Genomic DNA, 17,372 nt, shown 5'->3' with positions numbered 1-17,372 from the left:
TATTTATATATATATATATTTTAACATAATTGTTAAAAATATCACTAAAAATTATTTTTTTATTGTATAAAAATTATTTTAGAAAATATTTAATTATCATTTTATATAATTAGATGATCCATATTGTATATTCCTGAATTTTTTAGAATTAAAAATTATATATTAAAAATTTTTGAGAAAAAAATTATCAAAAAATGTCCAAAACTAAGTAAAATGAAAGTTTTTATTGAAAAGATAAGTATATAAAGTATATAATAAAAATATAAGATATCTTTACAATTAATTGAAAAATTAAAAAACAATTCAAAATCCAAAAAAATAGTTACAATAAATAAATATAAAATGATAAGTAAATGATAAGTAAGTTTTTATAAATAAATTTTATAAAGATCGAAATTTTGGTAAAAAATTTTTATTTTATTTATGAAAAATATTGTTTTATACTTATTTTTTGCATATTTAATTTTTTAAGAATCAGCAACTTTAAAAAAGATAAAAAAATATAATATATGAAGATACAAATTTATATACATTATAATTATATATATATTAAATTTGCATTAAATGAAACAAAATGAAAATAGAGTGATACTGCTCTGTTTTTGATATATCACAGTTTATTTTCATCTCATTTCATCTAATGTAAATTCCTTATAATTTAATAAATAAGACTTAGCAACATTTTTATATACAAGCTTTTATTGGCTTCTAAAAATGTCTTAAGAATATATTACCCTATTTATGCCCTATATTTTTGACATATAAAAATTGAATACAATAAATTCTATCAAAATTTTTAATTAATAGATTAGATAAAAAAAAAAGTTAAAGGAAGTTAAAAAAAAAATTAAAAAAAATTAAATATTGGAGTTCTCTTTTGAGCGCATAATTTTACAGATCAAATAGAGGAAAGCAAATAATAGGACAAAAATAAAATAAAAATTCTAATCAATTAGTACCATTTCTAGACCACCACAAATAAAACATGAATATAGATGAAAAGAATAAAAAATAGAAGAATGGAGATATTGTAAGAATTAACCATTTGTGCCATCTGTTGAATTTTAAAAACATTTTCAAAACTAAGATAAGATAATAGAATTGAGGATTAATGTCATCTCATAACTGTTTTTAAAAAAATATTTCTAATATTCAATAGATAAGGTTTTCGAAGCAATGACGCCAGATCAAAAAGTTTCGTTTATTGTCGATAATAATATGGTAAAGAACTTGAACATTTTTCAAAAAAATGGTGTTATTAATTAAATATTATTAAAAATTAAAATTGCAAATTCTTCCAAGTTATGTATATATGTATTTCTGATATCTGGTAATTTTTAATTGAAATTGATATTCTCAATTTAAGTTGGTCTATGATATATAAATAATAATGATATTGCTTTTTTTGTTGATCTAAAATTTGACAATTATGTAAAGAATACTATATAATTTCTATTTTATTGAATAGAAAATTGATTTTAATTTTAAAATAATTCAATAAAGAAATATAAGAATAAGAATATATCTATATAATAAATAAATTAAAAATTATTTTATATATATATAAATTAATATATTTACATATAATATTGAATATTACATATAGTATTAATATTTTAAATAAAGTAAAAGAAAATTATTTATATAATCAAGAAACAATTATTAATAAGATGATTACATATAAGTGATTATAAAACAATAATATAATCATTAAAATTCTATTTGTTTATTTTGAATCTTTCAAAAGTTATTTTCGTAATAATTACTATAAAAATAATTTTTTCATTTTTTTATTTTTGTTTTTGGTTAACAAAGAAATTTATTGACCTTGGCCTAAGTAATGAAACAGAAATTATCATTGTGTCTTTATTGAAATATAAGTCAATTATATTGATCGCTTGAATTAATGTGTATGAAAGTTACTGTGTTCAAAATGATTCATATTCAATATAATTAAAATTTTTTAATGATAGTATATAATATAAAAAAATACTGCTAATATTACATAGATCTCGATTTCTCCTGTGAAGCGTGACGAAGGCCAAAACAGCTGTTCTGCTGTTGGATGGTTAATTTGACAGGGAAGTCGAAGGATAAAACGAATGTTTTATCTAGATTTAACCCTCTTAAATGATATCGCGAATATTCCGTGGCGAAAATGAAAATGTCGCAGTCAAGAGAAAACGGCAAATCGACACCCTGAAAATTTTTAACGACAAGTAAGTAAATTTTCGATTGTAACCTCTCTTCTTTAACCTTATTTGCATTAATCTATTTATTTATTTTTGTATATTTTTTTATACAAACATAAGATGCAACATTTTATAATTTTTATTTGAAAGATAAAGAAAAAATTTATTATATGGATTATTTAACATAAATCAAAATCTTCATTTACATTCTACGCGTCCATCATATAAGAAACTGTCATCATTATGATATATATCTAATTTAATTTTTAGGGTTTCTCTTTTGACCTAAAAATAAATATTTTATATATTAATTTTCTATATTGTTCAATCAATTTTGATATTATATAATTTTTTCATATTTAAAAAATTATTAAACTATTATGTGTTATAGTGTAGTAGAATTAAGAGAAGATGTGGAATATCAAGTACAATTCAATGCTAGGGAAAGGAGAATGGCTATTATGGTTTCTTTGTCACCGGAGTTTCCGTTGGAAAAACCAGTGCTCAGGGTCTCTCCACCCATAAATCATCCTTGGTGTAATGAACATAGTGAAATCACAAGCGCACCAGGACTACTTAATGTAACATCTTTTATATTTATAATTTATTTATTTAGAATCATAAAGATCATTTGGTTTTACATATCAGTTTACAGTGCACAGTGATCTTGGTCGTGTTGTTCAAGCTATCATTAGAGAATTTAGTAAAAATCCTCCACAACTGTTAGAAGACATTTCTCCTGGATCTGTGAAATCTCATAGAGGTATACATGTTTTTGAAATAAGTGCAATAATATAAAAGATGTAATACGAAATATATATTGTTCTTTTATAACATAAATTACAGATTCACAAGAAAGAAATTCTCCATCTTATTCCTTACAACAATATCCAGAAATTCCACCAACATCATACAATTCTTATTATACCACTCAATATCCACAGTATTCATCTGCCAGTGCAAATACTTGTATTTATAATTACAATCATACGAATTCGAGTACCGCGTATGTGACAGACAGTCATACAAAATTCGGTTCTCCATCGCAACATTCAGCATATATTGCGTGTTCGAGAAGTGGTACAGATGCATCAGGTTACAATTCAAATCAACCTGGAACATATTTGAATTCGCATTACGTGAACGCGAATTATCATCAACAATCATTACCGAATCAAACACAAACTAAGCTACGACAGAGTGTAGTGTTTCCAGAATTAAATAATTTGACTAACGAGGAATTGAGACAATTGAATGAAGATAATGATAAATTAGATGAATTCCTGGATAAACATTCCGATTTAAAAGACATTAACACTGCTATCGATGATGCAATAGATTGGGTCCAAAAAACTGCCGGTAAGATAACTTCCGATAAAGTGTTACAATATTTCGTTTTTTCGAAAATTTATTTTTTCCCTCTATTTTTCAGAGGCTAATATAGCCAAAGAACCCGAGCTTAAAGAATTGCAGTCTGACGTAGCAAATAAAATTCAGATCGTTACTGCACTAAAAACTAGATACGATCAACTAATACAACGATATAACAAATTATCTGAAGCATTTATTCCGGATCATATAAAAGAATGTTTGAGGAAAGCAGCAGATGAAAGTCATGAGGAAAGTGAACGAATTGCTGAGAATTTCTTAAATAGAAAAATAGATGTTGAACGTTTTCTCAGCACTTATATCGAATGTAGGAAGTTGGGTCAAGCAAGAAGAACTAAAGAGGAAAAATTAGCACATCAATTAAATGAATTGAAACGAGCGGGTTATTAAAATCATGTATAATCTTATCTTTTTCTATGAATTGAACAAACTGTAAATAATGCCTAGTTCAATTAAACTGTGAATTTGAATAGCATTCGTGTTTATCAAGTATCTATGCGGTAAAAATACTCGCTGGCAGAGAACATTTTTATAACGTATTATTACGTTGCAAAGTTACGTCATTGCTTGTTATATTAAAATTAATTAGATTATGTGGCATTCTGGATGAAAAATTTAAGTTATATAATATGTGCGAATTAATTGAAATTATCTATGGCAAGAAATTAATTAAATATATGTAAAAAAAATATTAAAAACCAAAGGCGCTGGTTCAAGCCGATAAACAACTATATATAATTTGAATTAATTTAAAATGTACTTATTTTTTCATACAGAAAGTGTTTTTTAAATGAATTTAAGTATATTATTGCGTTGTGATATATTACAATTGCAATTAATATCACTCTGACAAGGAACTTTTTTTTACTATGTAAATAAATATGCGAGAATATGATTAAATCAATTTTTCAAAGTTTGCTATTTAGTGATGTTAATCTGATTACTTATCCTACGAATGTTCCTAATTGTAATATATTAATAATTAATAATTGTATAGATACGCGAAGTCTGAAATGAGAAAATGTTTTTTTTTAAACAGTGTGGCGTGTGTAATTTTTTAGGAAATGTTCATAATTATTATCTAAAAGCACAGCTAAATTCTGGTAAAAAAGAAACAAAGCTTTGCGTTGAATGATATAAATTAAAATGTAAATATATTTGTGTAGAAATCGTAAGTTGTAAATAACATAAAAAACAAGTTTTTAATAATAATAAAATAAAAAGGGACGTAACAGTATGACCTGATTTACTAGTGATTCTTATATGGTATTTTTCAAAATGATAAATACAAATGCAAGTTAACATTTTATTTCTATACAAACACTTACGATTACTAACTGTTTCACACTTATATTTTTTCTATATTAAAAAAATAACATCGATATGAGAATCTTATTTTTTCGAAATACATATTTCGTTCACATCGGCAGTTTAAGTTTTCACCAGGATTGGGCTTTATCAAAGTAAATTTTTATTTTATTTTTTATTTGTTATACCTTATTTTAACTTTATTTTAAATAATATTATTTTAATAATAATGTATTTTAAAATTAAATTATTTCTTTATTTGTTATTTTATTTGATATCTGATAGATATTTGTTATTTGATTTTATGATGAAAATATAAAAATGTTTTTTTGCTATGGATGCTTTTTTTATGTGGAATTTCTATTTCCCAAAGTCATTTTCTTTTTATCTAAATTCTATTCATATTTTTTTCTATTATTATTTAAAATAACAAATCATTTAAAAATAATTTATTTTTCAAATAAGATTTTACAATTTATTTGCAAACATTTTTATTTAAAATTCATTTTTTTTTTATATTTTTTCATTATATTTTTTATTTTATTTAAATTATAATTATTTGTTCTTTTTTATTTTAAATAAAAAATGCCCAATCCTAATTTTCAATTAATATAATTTCTCATAGATTTTATATATATGAGAACAATTGAATATTTTTATACAGTATTTTCTTTCATTTTTTATTATCTATAAGAATGCCCTATAATTCAACATACTGATTAAGGATCAACGAATGAAATCATAATATATCGAGTACCACTGGTAACTCGAAGACCTTCGTGATAATGAGTCAGTCGTCCAGGATGCATCAACATCCAGCCTGGTTTTGTATCCGTAACGGAACAGTTATAACGGATAAATCGACAACCTCCACCTTCATAATCTACTCCCACTCTATTTAGAGCAATATTGATAGTATAAGTTGAACTATCATGATGTGGCTTCAATGACGGTTGCTCATCTGGTCGATATCTTACAACGAAATTCATGAGAGCACGAGGTGGCTGGAAATTTAAATTATCTATATATATATATATAAAATAATATTCATTTTTCACTAATACATTAATCAAAACAGTGCAGACTAATTTTTTTCAATTTTTAATATTTAATTGTATAAAATATATTCTGTAACTGTTTTAACTAATGTTTAATATTTATATAAATTTGACATATATATAGCAATCTAATATAATTTTATAAAAATCTGCGATGGACCCAAATACGAAGCCTATCACCAGGAAATGGTGCAATCAATTTGTAGAACAGTGTTTTGTAATCTGAAATTTGTGCAACGGTGCAATTATTTATGAATCAAGATCGTGAAACTAATAATCTATTCCCATTTATTCATAATCCTGTTTTTATAATTCTTACACTAGTACTGTAGCCTATAAACACGTGCTCTTGCAAAGGGTTGACATATTGGTCAAGAAAATTTAACCAAGATTCATGAAGACCGACTTGTTTCATATGAATATCTCTTGTCGGTACAGCTTCGTATCCACCTTCGATACGTGGGTCCTAGAAATAATTGAAATCCATTAAAAGATAAATATCTTACATCATGATAATATCCAGTGAACACGAGTTCCTGAAGAGGTCTAACGTATTCCTTTAAAAAATATAGCCATTGTGGTTCATTTTTTACTTGATTCATATGAATATCACGGGTTGGTACATTTTCATAACCACCCGTTAATCTCGGATCCTATTAAAAAAATTTCTTTATTATTGACTAGCAATAAAATAAATATTTACCGTGTGAATTATAAATAATATCTGAAAAATGTAATTATTCTATTATATATAATATGAAATATATCATAATTGTATAATATGAATAATAGTATAAGATTATAAGGATTCATAAATTATCATACATGATTTGATCCATCTGACCATTTTCCGAAATTTTCCATAACATCTATTAATTCTTTTGTAAACCTTTCGTTTACTATGGGAAACCAATACACGTCTGGACAAGGCTATAATGAAAATTCAATCGAATTAAATAATAACATAACTCATAAAGTTATTAAATATTCAAAATTTATGTAAAATTAATGCCTTTACTTGTAATGGAGTTTGATTCGAGTTAAAATTTTCCGAATAATTTTCATGGATGTATCTTCTTTCCCAATCTAATTTATTGTCAATAATTTGATATAAATCTGGATGGGTCACTGTGATGTCGTAACTGTCTGGATTAACCAAATGTCCAAAATCAAGTCTATTATTGACATACATAAAAATGGATCGTTCTCTGTTAACATAAGCAAAAGCCATATCCGTATCCAAATCGCCTTCTGAATAAGATGGACGAGTTTCTTTGTTGCTTATTAGCGTTGAATTAATTAAGTAACAATTACTAATAAATGGTACATTCCACAATCCCCTGAAATATCATAATCAACATCATTTTATTATTAGGTTTTTTAATTTAATTTAATTTAAAATAGATAATTATTGATGATGAATTATTGATTTCAAATAAACTAATACAAATAATAATTGATTTAACAAATAATAAGCACATGGGTATCTGATCACTTTACTATTCTCAGGATCTCAAGGCCAATGAAGCAAACGCAAAGTCATAGGAGGGATCATACATTTGTTTGTTATTCCCGCGAGACAATATTTTGTAAGGTAATCATTGTGATGTCGTGATTGGCCAATGAATACACTGGCAATGGGTTATGCATAATTATCCAATTGAGATTCATAACTCTGTCACCAATGACGACATGCCCATCGGGCATAGTTCATTCATATTTTAGGTTGTAGGGACAGGCGAAGCCCAAACATTCGGCTTAACCACTTGTCAAAAGTAGAGTTTCCGAGTAGTCGGTAAGCACTTGAACATTGTGTTTCTTTTATCACCAACAATTACTTTATAGTGAAGTTCAATTGTTATAGCAAAGCAACTATTTCTATCTCATAACTACAAATGTATATGATGCTTTGCAAAAGTTAATATTAAAACAAGTGTTATAATTCCAAGTTAGAGTTGCTTAAAAATTAAGATACACTTAAGTGTATCTCCATACCTCCTATGTAAAGTGTATGTACACTGTTTAGAAAAATTTTTTCAAACAGATTGAGCATCTTTGTAATCGTAGAACAAATGAAGAGATATCAATTTTTGTGCCTATTCTTTTTTATCACATTGTTAGTAAGCACAGACGCAGCAAAAGGTGGTGGAGGTAGAGGAGGTGGCAGACGCAGTGGCGGAAGAGTTTACAAGTCTCGAATGCCTATTCTGATTCCTCACAGAAATCCTGCCAGTGCTAATTACTACGAAAATAAAGATGTAAAAAGATATTTATCAATCATAGCGATATGAATACTACAAGTTACTTAATTTTAGGGGGCGAGAATAGTGAAAGCTTCACACTTTGAACTGGATTACATGTTAGGGAGGAAGATCACATTTTTCTGCATGGCCACTGGATTTCCAAGACCTGAGATCACCTGGTTGAAAGATGGAATTGAATTGTATCATCATAAATTTTTCCAGGTACTTTTACTATTAAAAATAGAAATTTTTATATAAGTGAAATTTAGAAAATTGCAATATGTATACTTTATAGGTGCATGAATGGCCTGTTGGTAATGACACATTAAAATCAAAGATGGAAATTGATCCTGCTACGCAAAAAGATGCAGGGTATTACGAATGTCAAGCGGATAATCAGTATGCGGTTGATCGTCGTGGCTTTAGAACGGATTATGTTATGATTTCTTATTAAAAAAAAAAAAGTACTTTTTTTATAATTGCAACACTTATGTCAAACAATATAATTTATTAACTTAATAGCACAAGATTTAATTATAGATACTAAATTTGTTTTTAAAAAATTTTTTTAAATATTTTCTTTCTCTCACTCATATAGTATTTTTGTAGTATTAGATTAAAAATTTTTATAATATCAAAAACAAGTTTTATTTAAAAAAAAAAATAATAAAAGAAAAGATACGATATATTTCGTTATTTTCTTTAATGCATTAATGCTATCAATTGTTAAGTATTTCAACGCATTAAAGCACATTTGGAAATTTAAAGTTCCCCCAGCTCTTATTCATTAAATCACAATTGACTCTTATAAGGGTGGTAAGTATATCTATAGTACTAAATATAAAGTATATTGAAAACAGCATTACAAATTTATATAATAAATTATCATTCCATTCATGAATTAAATATGATATAAAGTTATTGCAATAACTTTCTTATATTTTTCATTTTTTTTTTTTTATATGAATCATGTTTGTTAGCCAATATCATGTAAAATTTATCAATCGATTTAGAATTTAGTGATGACCGAGTTGCAATAGATGTTCAAGAAATGACCAGTATATATATATATATATATAATACATGTAGTTTAGCAGGATCTGCCTATACATCTGTAATAGATAGGAGAGAACACTAGGGGAGCAATGAGTAGGTGACTGTTAGTTACATCGGAGTTCTGTATCATACGTTATCTGTACTCGGTGAATATCTGCGACATATTATAATATAAACTTTTCTATTTTCTCCAATTTAAACATAGATTTGGTTATCCATTTTTGGTTATTTTTCTCAAACTATCATGCCACGTTCTACAGTGATGTTATTTTTGTTAATCGTACTACTGCTAAATAGTCAGGAAATTCTTGGACGAAGAGGACGAGCCAGAGGAAAAACCAGATCGCGTGTCCAAATAGGATTACCTATCACTGGAAAATATCGTGATCCAGAAAGTGATCAATATTATAACAATCATAATGTATGTATTTATAAATTTATAAATAAAATATAGTCATACTTTAATTACTTCATTGTTTTTCAAAAATATTTAATTAGGGTGCAAAAATATTGTTGGCATCACACTTTGATTTGGAGTACGTTTTAGGACACAAAATTGTTTTTCTTTGCGTCGCACGTGGAAACCCACGACCACATATCACATGGTTCAAGGATGGTGCTGAGATTTACACTCATCTTTATTTGCATGTTGGTATAGATAATATTAATTACGATAATTTAATATGAAACTATATAACGGCAAAAATTTATGATATAAAGGTGCATGAATGGCAAGTTGGAGAAGATAAAGTAAAATCAAAATTGGAAATAGATCCTGCAACTCAAATGGATGCTGGAGTTTACGAATGTACAGCTGATAATATGTATAGTATCGATCGAAGATCCTTCAAGACTGACTTTTCTATTGCTTTTGATTAAATTTAAATTTTTTAAAGTAGTTTAATATAATTAGATAAAATCTAAAATTATTATCTTTAAGATACTATCTAAAATAATTAGTCATAAAAAAACAAAAAATAATTTTCAAAATATAGTTCCTAGTTTCTAATTCTCGAAATGTATATGTATATACATTTTGAGTTAAATAATAAATATAATTTATTGCATTAAAGGAAAAGATTATAATATTTTTAATATTTACCTGCGTTCATTTTTCACGATATCCATATAATCGAAACTTCGAGCATAGAATCCATCGTCCATTATAGCACCCCAAAAATTACTCCACATTTTATATGGTCTAACCAATAATGGTGCAATTATTTCTCGTTGCTGTTCTACTAGAAGTTTCAAAGTATATTTGTTATCTAAATGAGAAATAGAATCAATAGAGAAATATCCAGAACATTCTTTTAATAAGCAATAATCCCTAAAAAATAATATTTATTTTTAAAATAAGTTTAACATAAAATAATTTACTTAAATACATTTTTAATACATACATGGCCAAGTTTCTTGCATCAACTTCATTCATAGCATCGTTCACAGAAACTAGTTTACTAGTATTATATTCATATCCAACATTTTTCATAAAACTATTGATTACATCTTGGTGATATTCCACATTGTTATGAACGAATAAATGTAGTTTCGATTTTGGATAATCTTGCTGATATATTGTAGCTAAAAATTCGTTTAAGAAAGGAGTCGGTCGTTCGATAAATATAGCGATTAATATAATCGGATATGATTCTGGTATCGTTTTATTTAATTCTATTGTTCCTTCCCAGCACATTATACATCCTTCTTCAGGGCTCCATGCATGAGCCAAATAATTTCCCAAAGAATTTAATGATTCTTTGCTATAACCATTTCCATGAAGTATTAATGGTTCTGTGTTATAAACCGTGTTCAAAAGGGAAGCCTTTCCATTCTCAAATTTTAATTTTACATCACCTGTGCAAAAATAAATTTATAAACTTCATTATCTTTATTCTATTTTCTTTATTTACTTACCTACGGCAAGATAAAGATTTTGAAATATTACAGATTTATGATCCAATTTAATTTTATGATGTTCCCTTAATTTTTCGTCAAGATATGCCAGAGTATAAAATAATTGATCATCATCTTTGTTTTTTATCGGTGCATATGTTAAAATCGCATAAATATCTGAAGCGTATCCTATAAAGCCTCCAGAATTTAAAAAACGTTTTCCTCGTATTACAGAAGGATATTTAGAAGCTAATGATCTATCCGGCCAACAAGCTCCTTCTGCAGAAAATAAAATTCTAGCATTCATGTTCTTGAATTTATCGATGATTTCGGTTAAGTCACTTAAAAATATTACATCATAACTGAAACATAAAGATTATTATTAAAATATGAATTAAAAATGAAACAGATTAAAAACCAATGTGCTAAAAACCTGTCTGTAAATATAATTATCCTATCATCATCATTTTGATATTCTTCAAGAGCCTTCTTTAAAAGATTAACTTTGTATCCTCCTCCTACACTGGTTTTTACATGATCACCGCCTAGCCAAGGTGTTCCCATACCAAGAACTCTTAAGTTATCGCGAAATCCATAAACATCGATTGATCTAAGATATCTTTTATAGCCATCGGTTTCTTTCGTAGCGACAGTGAATACGAGCACATCTGCAATTTAAATGATATTTATAATATTCTAAAATAAATGAAAAAAAAATTGATATGAACAATAATGAACAATTATTTCATAATTTCAGGAAATTTAAATTTAAATACACAATAATAATTCGTAAATATAAATAATTCAAATCGATCATTTCTTCGCAAAAACGAGATTGAACAGAGATTTTCACGACATATAATTTTAAAAAATGTAAGATATTTAAACATATAATAATTCTATGTTACAACAATTGATCAATAAAATAATAAATAAAATGATGAAAAATAATAAATAAATTTTTAAAGTTCAATAATAAATGTTTTACTTAAATAAATTTTGTAAAATTAAGAAAAATTGTATTTTCTCGTTTCTTCTTTTTATAGCATTCTTGACTCTCTTAGAAGTCAAAGAGTTTATCTATTTCTGGAGAAATAATATCAACATATGAACTCAGTTCATTGAACGAGTAGTAACTAAACGATTCTCATAAGCGCTACATTTTCTACGTGACATCATGATTCGAATATAATATAGCTTGCGTCGTGTTAAAAGTCACGTCATCTCTCAAGAAAACTATTGATAAAATGAATTTCTTCAATTATTAAAAAGATTACAAATTGTAAAATCTAACACTTCTAGTTAAAAATAAAAAATTGAAAAAATTAATTTTATTTCTATAAAAAAAAAAATTTACTTAATTTTTATTTGTTTATTTAATTATAATTAAACTATTGATAAGCAAAAATAAATGCGTAATATTTTTTTTATTTGTAAAATTGTTGAAGAGATTTCTCAAATAAAATTTTGTTGATAATATTAATTAATTTTATTTTTTTTAATAAGTTAATTTAAAAAAATAGTTAAAAAAAATACATGAAAAGAAAAAAATGTCATAACGAGAAAAGATTCAGAAAAAAAGATATTCACAATGCCCATGTAACCGGAAATGGAAGATAACAATATCGTGTATGATCTAATTACTTTAAAAAAAAAACGTTTCTTTTATTTATTCAATGCTGTAAATATAATTAAAATATATTTTTTTATAATAATTAATTTTTATAATTAATTATTTTAAACATATATATGCAATTAATTTTTAAAATATTATTTGAAAAATACTAAAATATTTTTTTGCTACAGTTATATCATTGTGAAGAAGTGTCAAGTTGCTCCATAAAGATTCAAGGATGCATATTACTCTATACATGTATCTTGATATGATTTGTGTTCTTTCTTTAATGTTTCAATTATATATTTTTCTAATTATATATTAAAATATACATATTTATAAGTAAATATGTATTAATTATGTACTTAATTCCTTAAAAAATTTATATTATAGATTGGTTTTCGTTATTTCTTAATATTAATAAATATTTATTAGTACTTTTATAATATGTTTATATATTCTATAAATAACTTATTCTTTAATAATTTTTTTATTCTTTTTATAATGTATATTAATTTTCAATAAATCTAATAATATATCGGCAAGAAAGTATAAATAATAAATAATTTTCTTTTTTAAAGTAAACTTACGTCACAGATAGAAATATTGCAATCTCGTACATAAATAAATAAAAAAAGTTAAATTGTCTTTAGTTCACAATCACTTGATAAATAAAATAAATAAAATCTAGATTTCACTAATGTAAAAAATAAATTATTTTAAAATAATCGATTAAAAACTCAAGTTATAAGATCTTATACGGTTTTTAGGGTCAATGTACCAAAAACTTTCCCTTTTAAAAGATTATAAAAGAAGCAATAAATAAGATTATTACAAGATTTCATCTTTGTAAAACTTAACATTAGTACCACGAACATAATTTTTCAAAAATTTTTGTGTTAAATAAAATAAAACAGTATTTAGAAAAATGGATTAATTATTTTACTATTTTAAGTATTATAAAATTTTAAAAATATTTTCTTTTAAAACATATAATGATTAATTTTGTATAATTTAAATGATTTTTTTTATATAAAATTAATACCGAAAATGTATAATTTAAAAAAAAATAAAAATAAAAATAATAAAATAGACTAAAAAAAATTTTTGCTTTCCTGTTTATATTTTCTATTTATCGAACTGATTGATCATACAATATAATAAAAGTTAATAATTAAGAATAATAAAATAAACATTAATAATTGTTTTAATTTATCTTCTCTATTATCTATTAAAAATTAATTTGAATGAATTTTTCATAAACATTAACTCAATTATAAAACAAATAAATATTTCTTTTTTAATCGTAAAGTTAAGAGAGCTACAATGAACTATTACCGTCTTTGTCTATTGATGGCGGAATCTCGCTAACCACGTGGTAGGCTAGAAACAGATTCCAAAAAAGATAGCATCCAACATTCTTTGCACGCATTTTAGACTGAAAAGTACCGCGAACGCACAGAAGAACGTATCAAATGCACTGTTCTGACTAAGCTACTTCCGAAGGACAGAAAGCAAGTTCGTAACTACTCCCACACTTTTTGAACGAAAGTTACTACCTTTGACAACTACGTTCGGCACTTGTCTTTCATTTACTGTCTTTCATTTTGAGTAAACATAAAATGATTTTTGTGGGTATTTTCGATTAATAATAAACCAATAATAATTTAAATATGAATAACTACTCTGTGTTTTAATTAATTTAATAAAGTTGAAAATGATAAAAATCATTGTATCGAATTTTAGTATATGTTGTGTCATTCCCATTTTATTATAGATTTAGAATAAAAAATTGATTTTATTGTACCTTTAAAATATTTGAAATATTAGACAAAAGATAACAATATTTTATATCTTTATATGTTATTAATTACGAAACACTATAAATACTTCATGTATGTAGTATATACAAAATAATTATCGACTAAATAAATGTGCACTGTCGATAATATTTTGAAGATGTCACTTTACAATGTACCAACTTAATAAAATTCTAAATTTTAAAGTTGGTAATCCTTTATAAATTCTTTGAATATATCAAAAATAATTTCTTTTTTAACTTTTTAAACTTAAACAAATAAAACATAAAAGAAATATATTATGAATAATTTTACAATTATTTTGTAGTATATTATTTTACAATTATTTTATAGTATTGTAATATTACTTACCCTTTATATTGCTATCACAAAAATCTTTCGTTTTATAACGTTTAATAATAATTTGTCTAAATATATTCGTTATATCTTCATTACATGTTTCACTTTCATTACCATCTCGAAATGAACTGAAATAAAATTCTTTGGCTAATATATTAACACTTATATAATTTAATATTAATACATTAAATAATATAATATTTCTTTTTTTATATATCATGATTCTGATACATAAGTTTACAATCGATAAAATGTAAATTTTTTTATATTAAATTTAATTTTGTATTAAACAAAAATTAATTTTGTTTAAATTTTTTGTATGTATTAAAAAATTAAAAGAATTATTAAATAAATATTTTTTTATGATACATTGTATTTTATCAAAATTTATTTTCCTAACAATATAAATATAAATTGATTATAATATATAGATTTAATTCTGATCAATAATTCAATAGAACTAAATCGATTTAAACAAATCGAATCATTTATAGGAGAAATGGAATTCGAAAGCGCGACGGATTACACTTTTTATAAGAACTTATATACCGTAACCGCGTACTTTTTTCTTCTTTCCATTTCCTATAACTGTAAAACATATTTTGTATAACAAAAATAAATAAAGAATTTTAAAAATATAATATAATGATCATATTATAAAAAAAGTTACGTATGAAAAATAATAAGGGTTATTGTATATGTAGATAATTAAGTTAGATCAGAGATCCGAACAAATAGGATTAAGCGTCAATTTAATATGATTACTGGGGTAGTAATGTAGACGATGCTGAGGCTTCTTTTACATTTTGATAAAAATTTATTCGCAGTATTCCTACGTCTATCATAGTTGGTGTTTCAATCTCAGTTCCTTGATAAGTTTCCAAATAAAGTAAGATTTAAATAGAAAATGGGGAAGGATGATGCAGAAACCATAGCTTTAAAAAAAGAGCTAGAAGATTTGATCAATAGATGCAAGGTTGTATTAGAAAAATATTTTTTAATTAAAATAGAAAAAATTTTAATATCATACCTTGATATCAATTGAAAACTTGTTCTATTGCATATCAGGAAGATCAAAAGAAACAACAAGATACAACTTTGGAGGAAACATGTAGTAGTGTAGCAGATGCTCCAAAAGTTAAATTATCTACTAAAAAATTATTAAAGGGACATATCAATAAAGTAAATTCGGTACATTATAGTGGTGATAGTAGGTCAGTATTGAATATCGATCTTTTGATCTTTATCCCAAGAAATCAACCGCAACACTCCAATCTTGAATGATCTAAATAAGTATCTCTTTTTAGACATTGCGTGACTGGTTCACTGGACGGAAAATTGATTATTTGGGATTCATGGACTGGAAACAAAGTCCAAGTAATCCCATTGCGCTCAGCATGGGTAATGTCAGTAGCTTTTGCACCCTCGGGAAATTTCGTTGCTTGTGGTGGTATGGACAATATGTGTACTATCTATGATGTGAACAATCGTGATGCCACAGGATCAGCTAAGATCGTTCGAGAATTATTAGGATACGAAGGTTTTCTCTCATCCTGCAGATTTTTGGAAGATAAAAAAATAATCACTGGATCCGGTGATATGAAAATGTATCCATATCTAAAAAATTAGATATAATAATTTTTTATCAATATTTATTTTTTACTAATTTAAAAATTTCTTTATAGATGTATATGGGATTTGGAAGCAAACAAAAAAACTATAGATTTTTGCGCGCATGCTGGAGATGTGGTTAGTATTAGTTTATCTCCAGATGGAAACACATATGTTACTGGATCGGTAGATCGAACATGTAAATTATGGGATTTAAGAGAAGAGAAAGCAAAACAAACTTTCTTTGGACATGAAGCTGATGTAAACTCTGTTTGTGTTAGTATAGAAAATTTTATTATTTTATTTATTTTATTATTGATATTGATATTGAATATCTATATCTATACTATTTGATAAATATAAATACAATTTTAAATTTAATTACTGTTAATTATAATATAATTTTGATAACTTTACTTACCTTATTTGCAAAAAATTATGTTCTATTTAGTATCATCCTTCGGGACAAGCTTTTGTAACAGCTTCGGAAGATAAAACAGCGAGATTGTGGGATCTAAGATCGGATCAACAATTAGCTACCTTTAAACCTTCAAATTCAAATCCCGGATATACATCTTGTGGTTTATCTTTAAGCGGAAGATTCATATTTTGTGGAAGTGATGATAATTCTATTCATATATGGGATACACTAAAGAATCAACATAATGGTAAATATTCAATTGATAAAATAGATATTAGAATTAAGTTTTTTAAAATTAGACTGATTTTACCTTTCATTCAAAGGTGTTTTGACGGGCCACGAAAATCGTGTAACATCGCTTAGCGTTACTGGAAATGGTATGGCTATTGCCTCCTGCTCCTGGGATCAAAATGTTCGAATTTGG

The 17,372-nt window shown here is 25.3% G+C and overlaps 6 protein-coding genes across 11 annotated transcripts in view; 4 read left to right on the top strand and 2 right to left on the bottom strand.

The window, feature by feature from the left end:
* Window positions 1–1,844: 1,844 nt before the first annotated feature.
* Window positions 1,845–5,087, top strand: LOC102675049 (vacuolar protein sorting-associated protein 37A-like). The gene is made up of 5 exons (XM_006618422.2): window positions 1,845–2,219; window positions 2,584–2,773; window positions 2,841–2,955; window positions 3,039–3,551; window positions 3,625–5,087. Exons 1-5 carry the CDS (start codon window positions 2,131–2,133, stop codon window positions 3,969–3,971), a joined length of 1,254 nt encoding a protein of 417 aa, XP_006618485.1. The 5' UTR covers window positions 1,845–2,130; the 3' UTR covers window positions 3,972–5,087.
* LOC102675557 (multifunctional procollagen lysine hydroxylase and glycosyltransferase LH3) lies at window positions 4,606–15,158 on the bottom strand. Of its 4 annotated transcripts, XM_031511832.1 has the most exons (10): window positions 14,096–14,479; window positions 11,576–11,810; window positions 11,164–11,504; window positions 10,650–11,103; window positions 10,349–10,576; window positions 6,966–7,287; window positions 6,773–6,877; window positions 6,454–6,600; window positions 6,267–6,413; window positions 4,606–5,893 (listed from the first exon to the last, which is right to left on the bottom strand). In XM_031511832.1, exons 1-10 carry the CDS (start codon window positions 14,187–14,189, stop codon window positions 5,609–5,611), a joined length of 2,358 nt encoding a protein of 785 aa, XP_031367692.1. In that variant the 5' UTR covers window positions 14,190–14,479; the 3' UTR covers window positions 4,606–5,608. The 4 variants fall into 4 exon arrangements, with proteins under 4 accessions (XP_031367692.1, XP_031367691.1, XP_006618490.1 ...); XM_031511831.1 differs by lacking the exons at window positions 6,267–6,413; window positions 14,096–14,479 and adding an exon at window positions 14,929–15,158; XM_006618427.2 differs by lacking the exons at window positions 6,267–6,413; window positions 14,096–14,479 and adding an exon at window positions 14,565–14,708.
* Window positions 7,421–8,878, top strand: LOC102675174 (immunoglobulin domain-containing protein oig-4-like). Of its 2 annotated transcripts, XM_006618424.2 has the most exons (4): window positions 7,422–7,742; window positions 8,069–8,205; window positions 8,263–8,412; window positions 8,486–8,878. In XM_006618424.2, exons 2-4 carry the CDS (start codon window positions 8,146–8,148, stop codon window positions 8,642–8,644), a joined length of 369 nt encoding a protein of 122 aa, XP_006618487.1. In that variant the 5' UTR covers window positions 7,422–7,742; window positions 8,069–8,145; the 3' UTR covers window positions 8,645–8,878. The 2 variants fall into 2 exon arrangements, with proteins under 2 accessions (XP_006618486.1, XP_006618487.1); XM_006618423.2 differs by having other exon boundaries at window positions 7,421–8,205.
* On the top strand, window positions 9,317–10,318 carry LOC102675413 (immunoglobulin domain-containing protein oig-4-like). The gene is made up of 3 exons (XM_006618425.2): window positions 9,317–9,667; window positions 9,745–9,894; window positions 9,967–10,318. The coding sequence occupies exons 1-3, from the start codon at window positions 9,491–9,493 to the stop codon at window positions 10,123–10,125; spliced, it is 486 nt and encodes a 161-aa protein (XP_006618488.1). The 5' UTR covers window positions 9,317–9,490; the 3' UTR covers window positions 10,126–10,318.
* A 555-nt stretch (window positions 15,159–15,713) lies between the features above and the next one.
* LOC102674836 (neuralized-like protein 4) overlaps window positions 15,714–17,372 on the bottom strand; it is a 10,087-nt gene continuing 8,428 nt past the window's right edge. For both annotated transcript variants that reach the window (XR_004150870.1, XR_004150869.1), the window contains exons 18-20: window positions 17,259–17,347; window positions 16,949–17,136; window positions 15,714–16,533 (exon numbers count right to left, since the gene is read on the bottom strand). The gene's annotated coding sequence lies outside the window, so the exon portion shown is untranslated. The remainder of the gene's footprint in view (window positions 16,534–16,948; window positions 17,137–17,258; window positions 17,348–17,372) is intronic.
* Window positions 15,752–17,372, top strand: LOC102677938 (guanine nucleotide-binding protein subunit beta-2; the record flags this gene model as incomplete). Its single annotated transcript, XM_006618442.2, has 6 exons — window positions 15,752–15,892; window positions 15,985–16,130; window positions 16,224–16,523; window positions 16,602–16,803; window positions 16,979–17,195; window positions 17,272–17,372. Coding segments are annotated over exons 1-6 (1,035 nt in total), but the record flags the coding sequence as incomplete, so codon positions are not given.

Source organism: Apis dorsata, unplaced genomic scaffold, assembly GCF_000469605.1.
Source record: "Apis dorsata unplaced genomic scaffold, Apis dorsata 1.3 scaffold_354, whole genome shotgun sequence".
NCBI lineage: Eukaryota > Metazoa > Arthropoda > Insecta > Hymenoptera > Apidae > Apis > Apis dorsata.
This window is presented reverse-complemented; position numbering and strand designations above follow the sequence as displayed.

Excerpts from the sequence above, each read along its gene's own strand:
- LOC102675557 (XM_031511832.1), bottom strand. The coding sequence starts at position 14,189 with ATGCGTGCAAAGAATGTTGGATGCTATCTTTTTTGGAATCTGTTTCTA. Across the intron at positions 10,577-10,649 it reads GATGCAAGAAACTTGGCCAT|GGATTATTGCTTATTAAAAG; the intron begins GTATGTATTAAA and ends ATTATTTTTTAG. Across the intron at positions 6,414-6,453 it reads TCACTGGATATTATCATGAT|GACCCACGTATCGAAGGTGG; the intron begins GTAAGATATTTA and ends AATTATTTCTAG.
- LOC102675049 (XM_006618422.2), top strand. The coding sequence starts at position 2,131 with ATGATATCGCGAATATTCCGTGGCGAAAATGAAAATGTCGCAGTCAAG. Across the intron at positions 2,220-2,583 it reads CTGAAAATTTTTAACGACAA|TGTAGTAGAATTAAGAGAAG; the intron begins GTAAGTAAATTT and ends TATGTGTTATAG. Across the intron at positions 2,956-3,038 it reads ATCTGTGAAATCTCATAGAG|ATTCACAAGAAAGAAATTCT; the intron begins GTATACATGTTT and ends CATAAATTACAG.
- LOC102675413 (XM_006618425.2), top strand. The coding sequence starts at position 9,491 with ATGCCACGTTCTACAGTGATGTTATTTTTGTTAATCGTACTACTGCTA. Across the intron at positions 9,668-9,744 it reads AATATTATAACAATCATAAT|GGTGCAAAAATATTGTTGGC; the intron begins GTATGTATTTAT and ends ATATTTAATTAG. Across the intron at positions 9,895-9,966 it reads ACACTCATCTTTATTTGCAT|GTGCATGAATGGCAAGTTGG; the intron begins GTTGGTATAGAT and ends TATGATATAAAG.
- LOC102675174 (XM_006618423.2), top strand. The coding sequence starts at position 8,020 with ATGAAGAGATATCAATTTTTGTGCCTATTCTTTTTTATCACATTGTTA. Across the intron at positions 8,206-8,262 it reads ATTACTACGAAAATAAAGAT|GGGGCGAGAATAGTGAAAGC; the intron begins GTAAAAAGATAT and ends ACTTAATTTTAG. Across the intron at positions 8,413-8,485 it reads ATCATCATAAATTTTTCCAG|GTGCATGAATGGCCTGTTGG; the intron begins GTACTTTTACTA and ends TATACTTTATAG.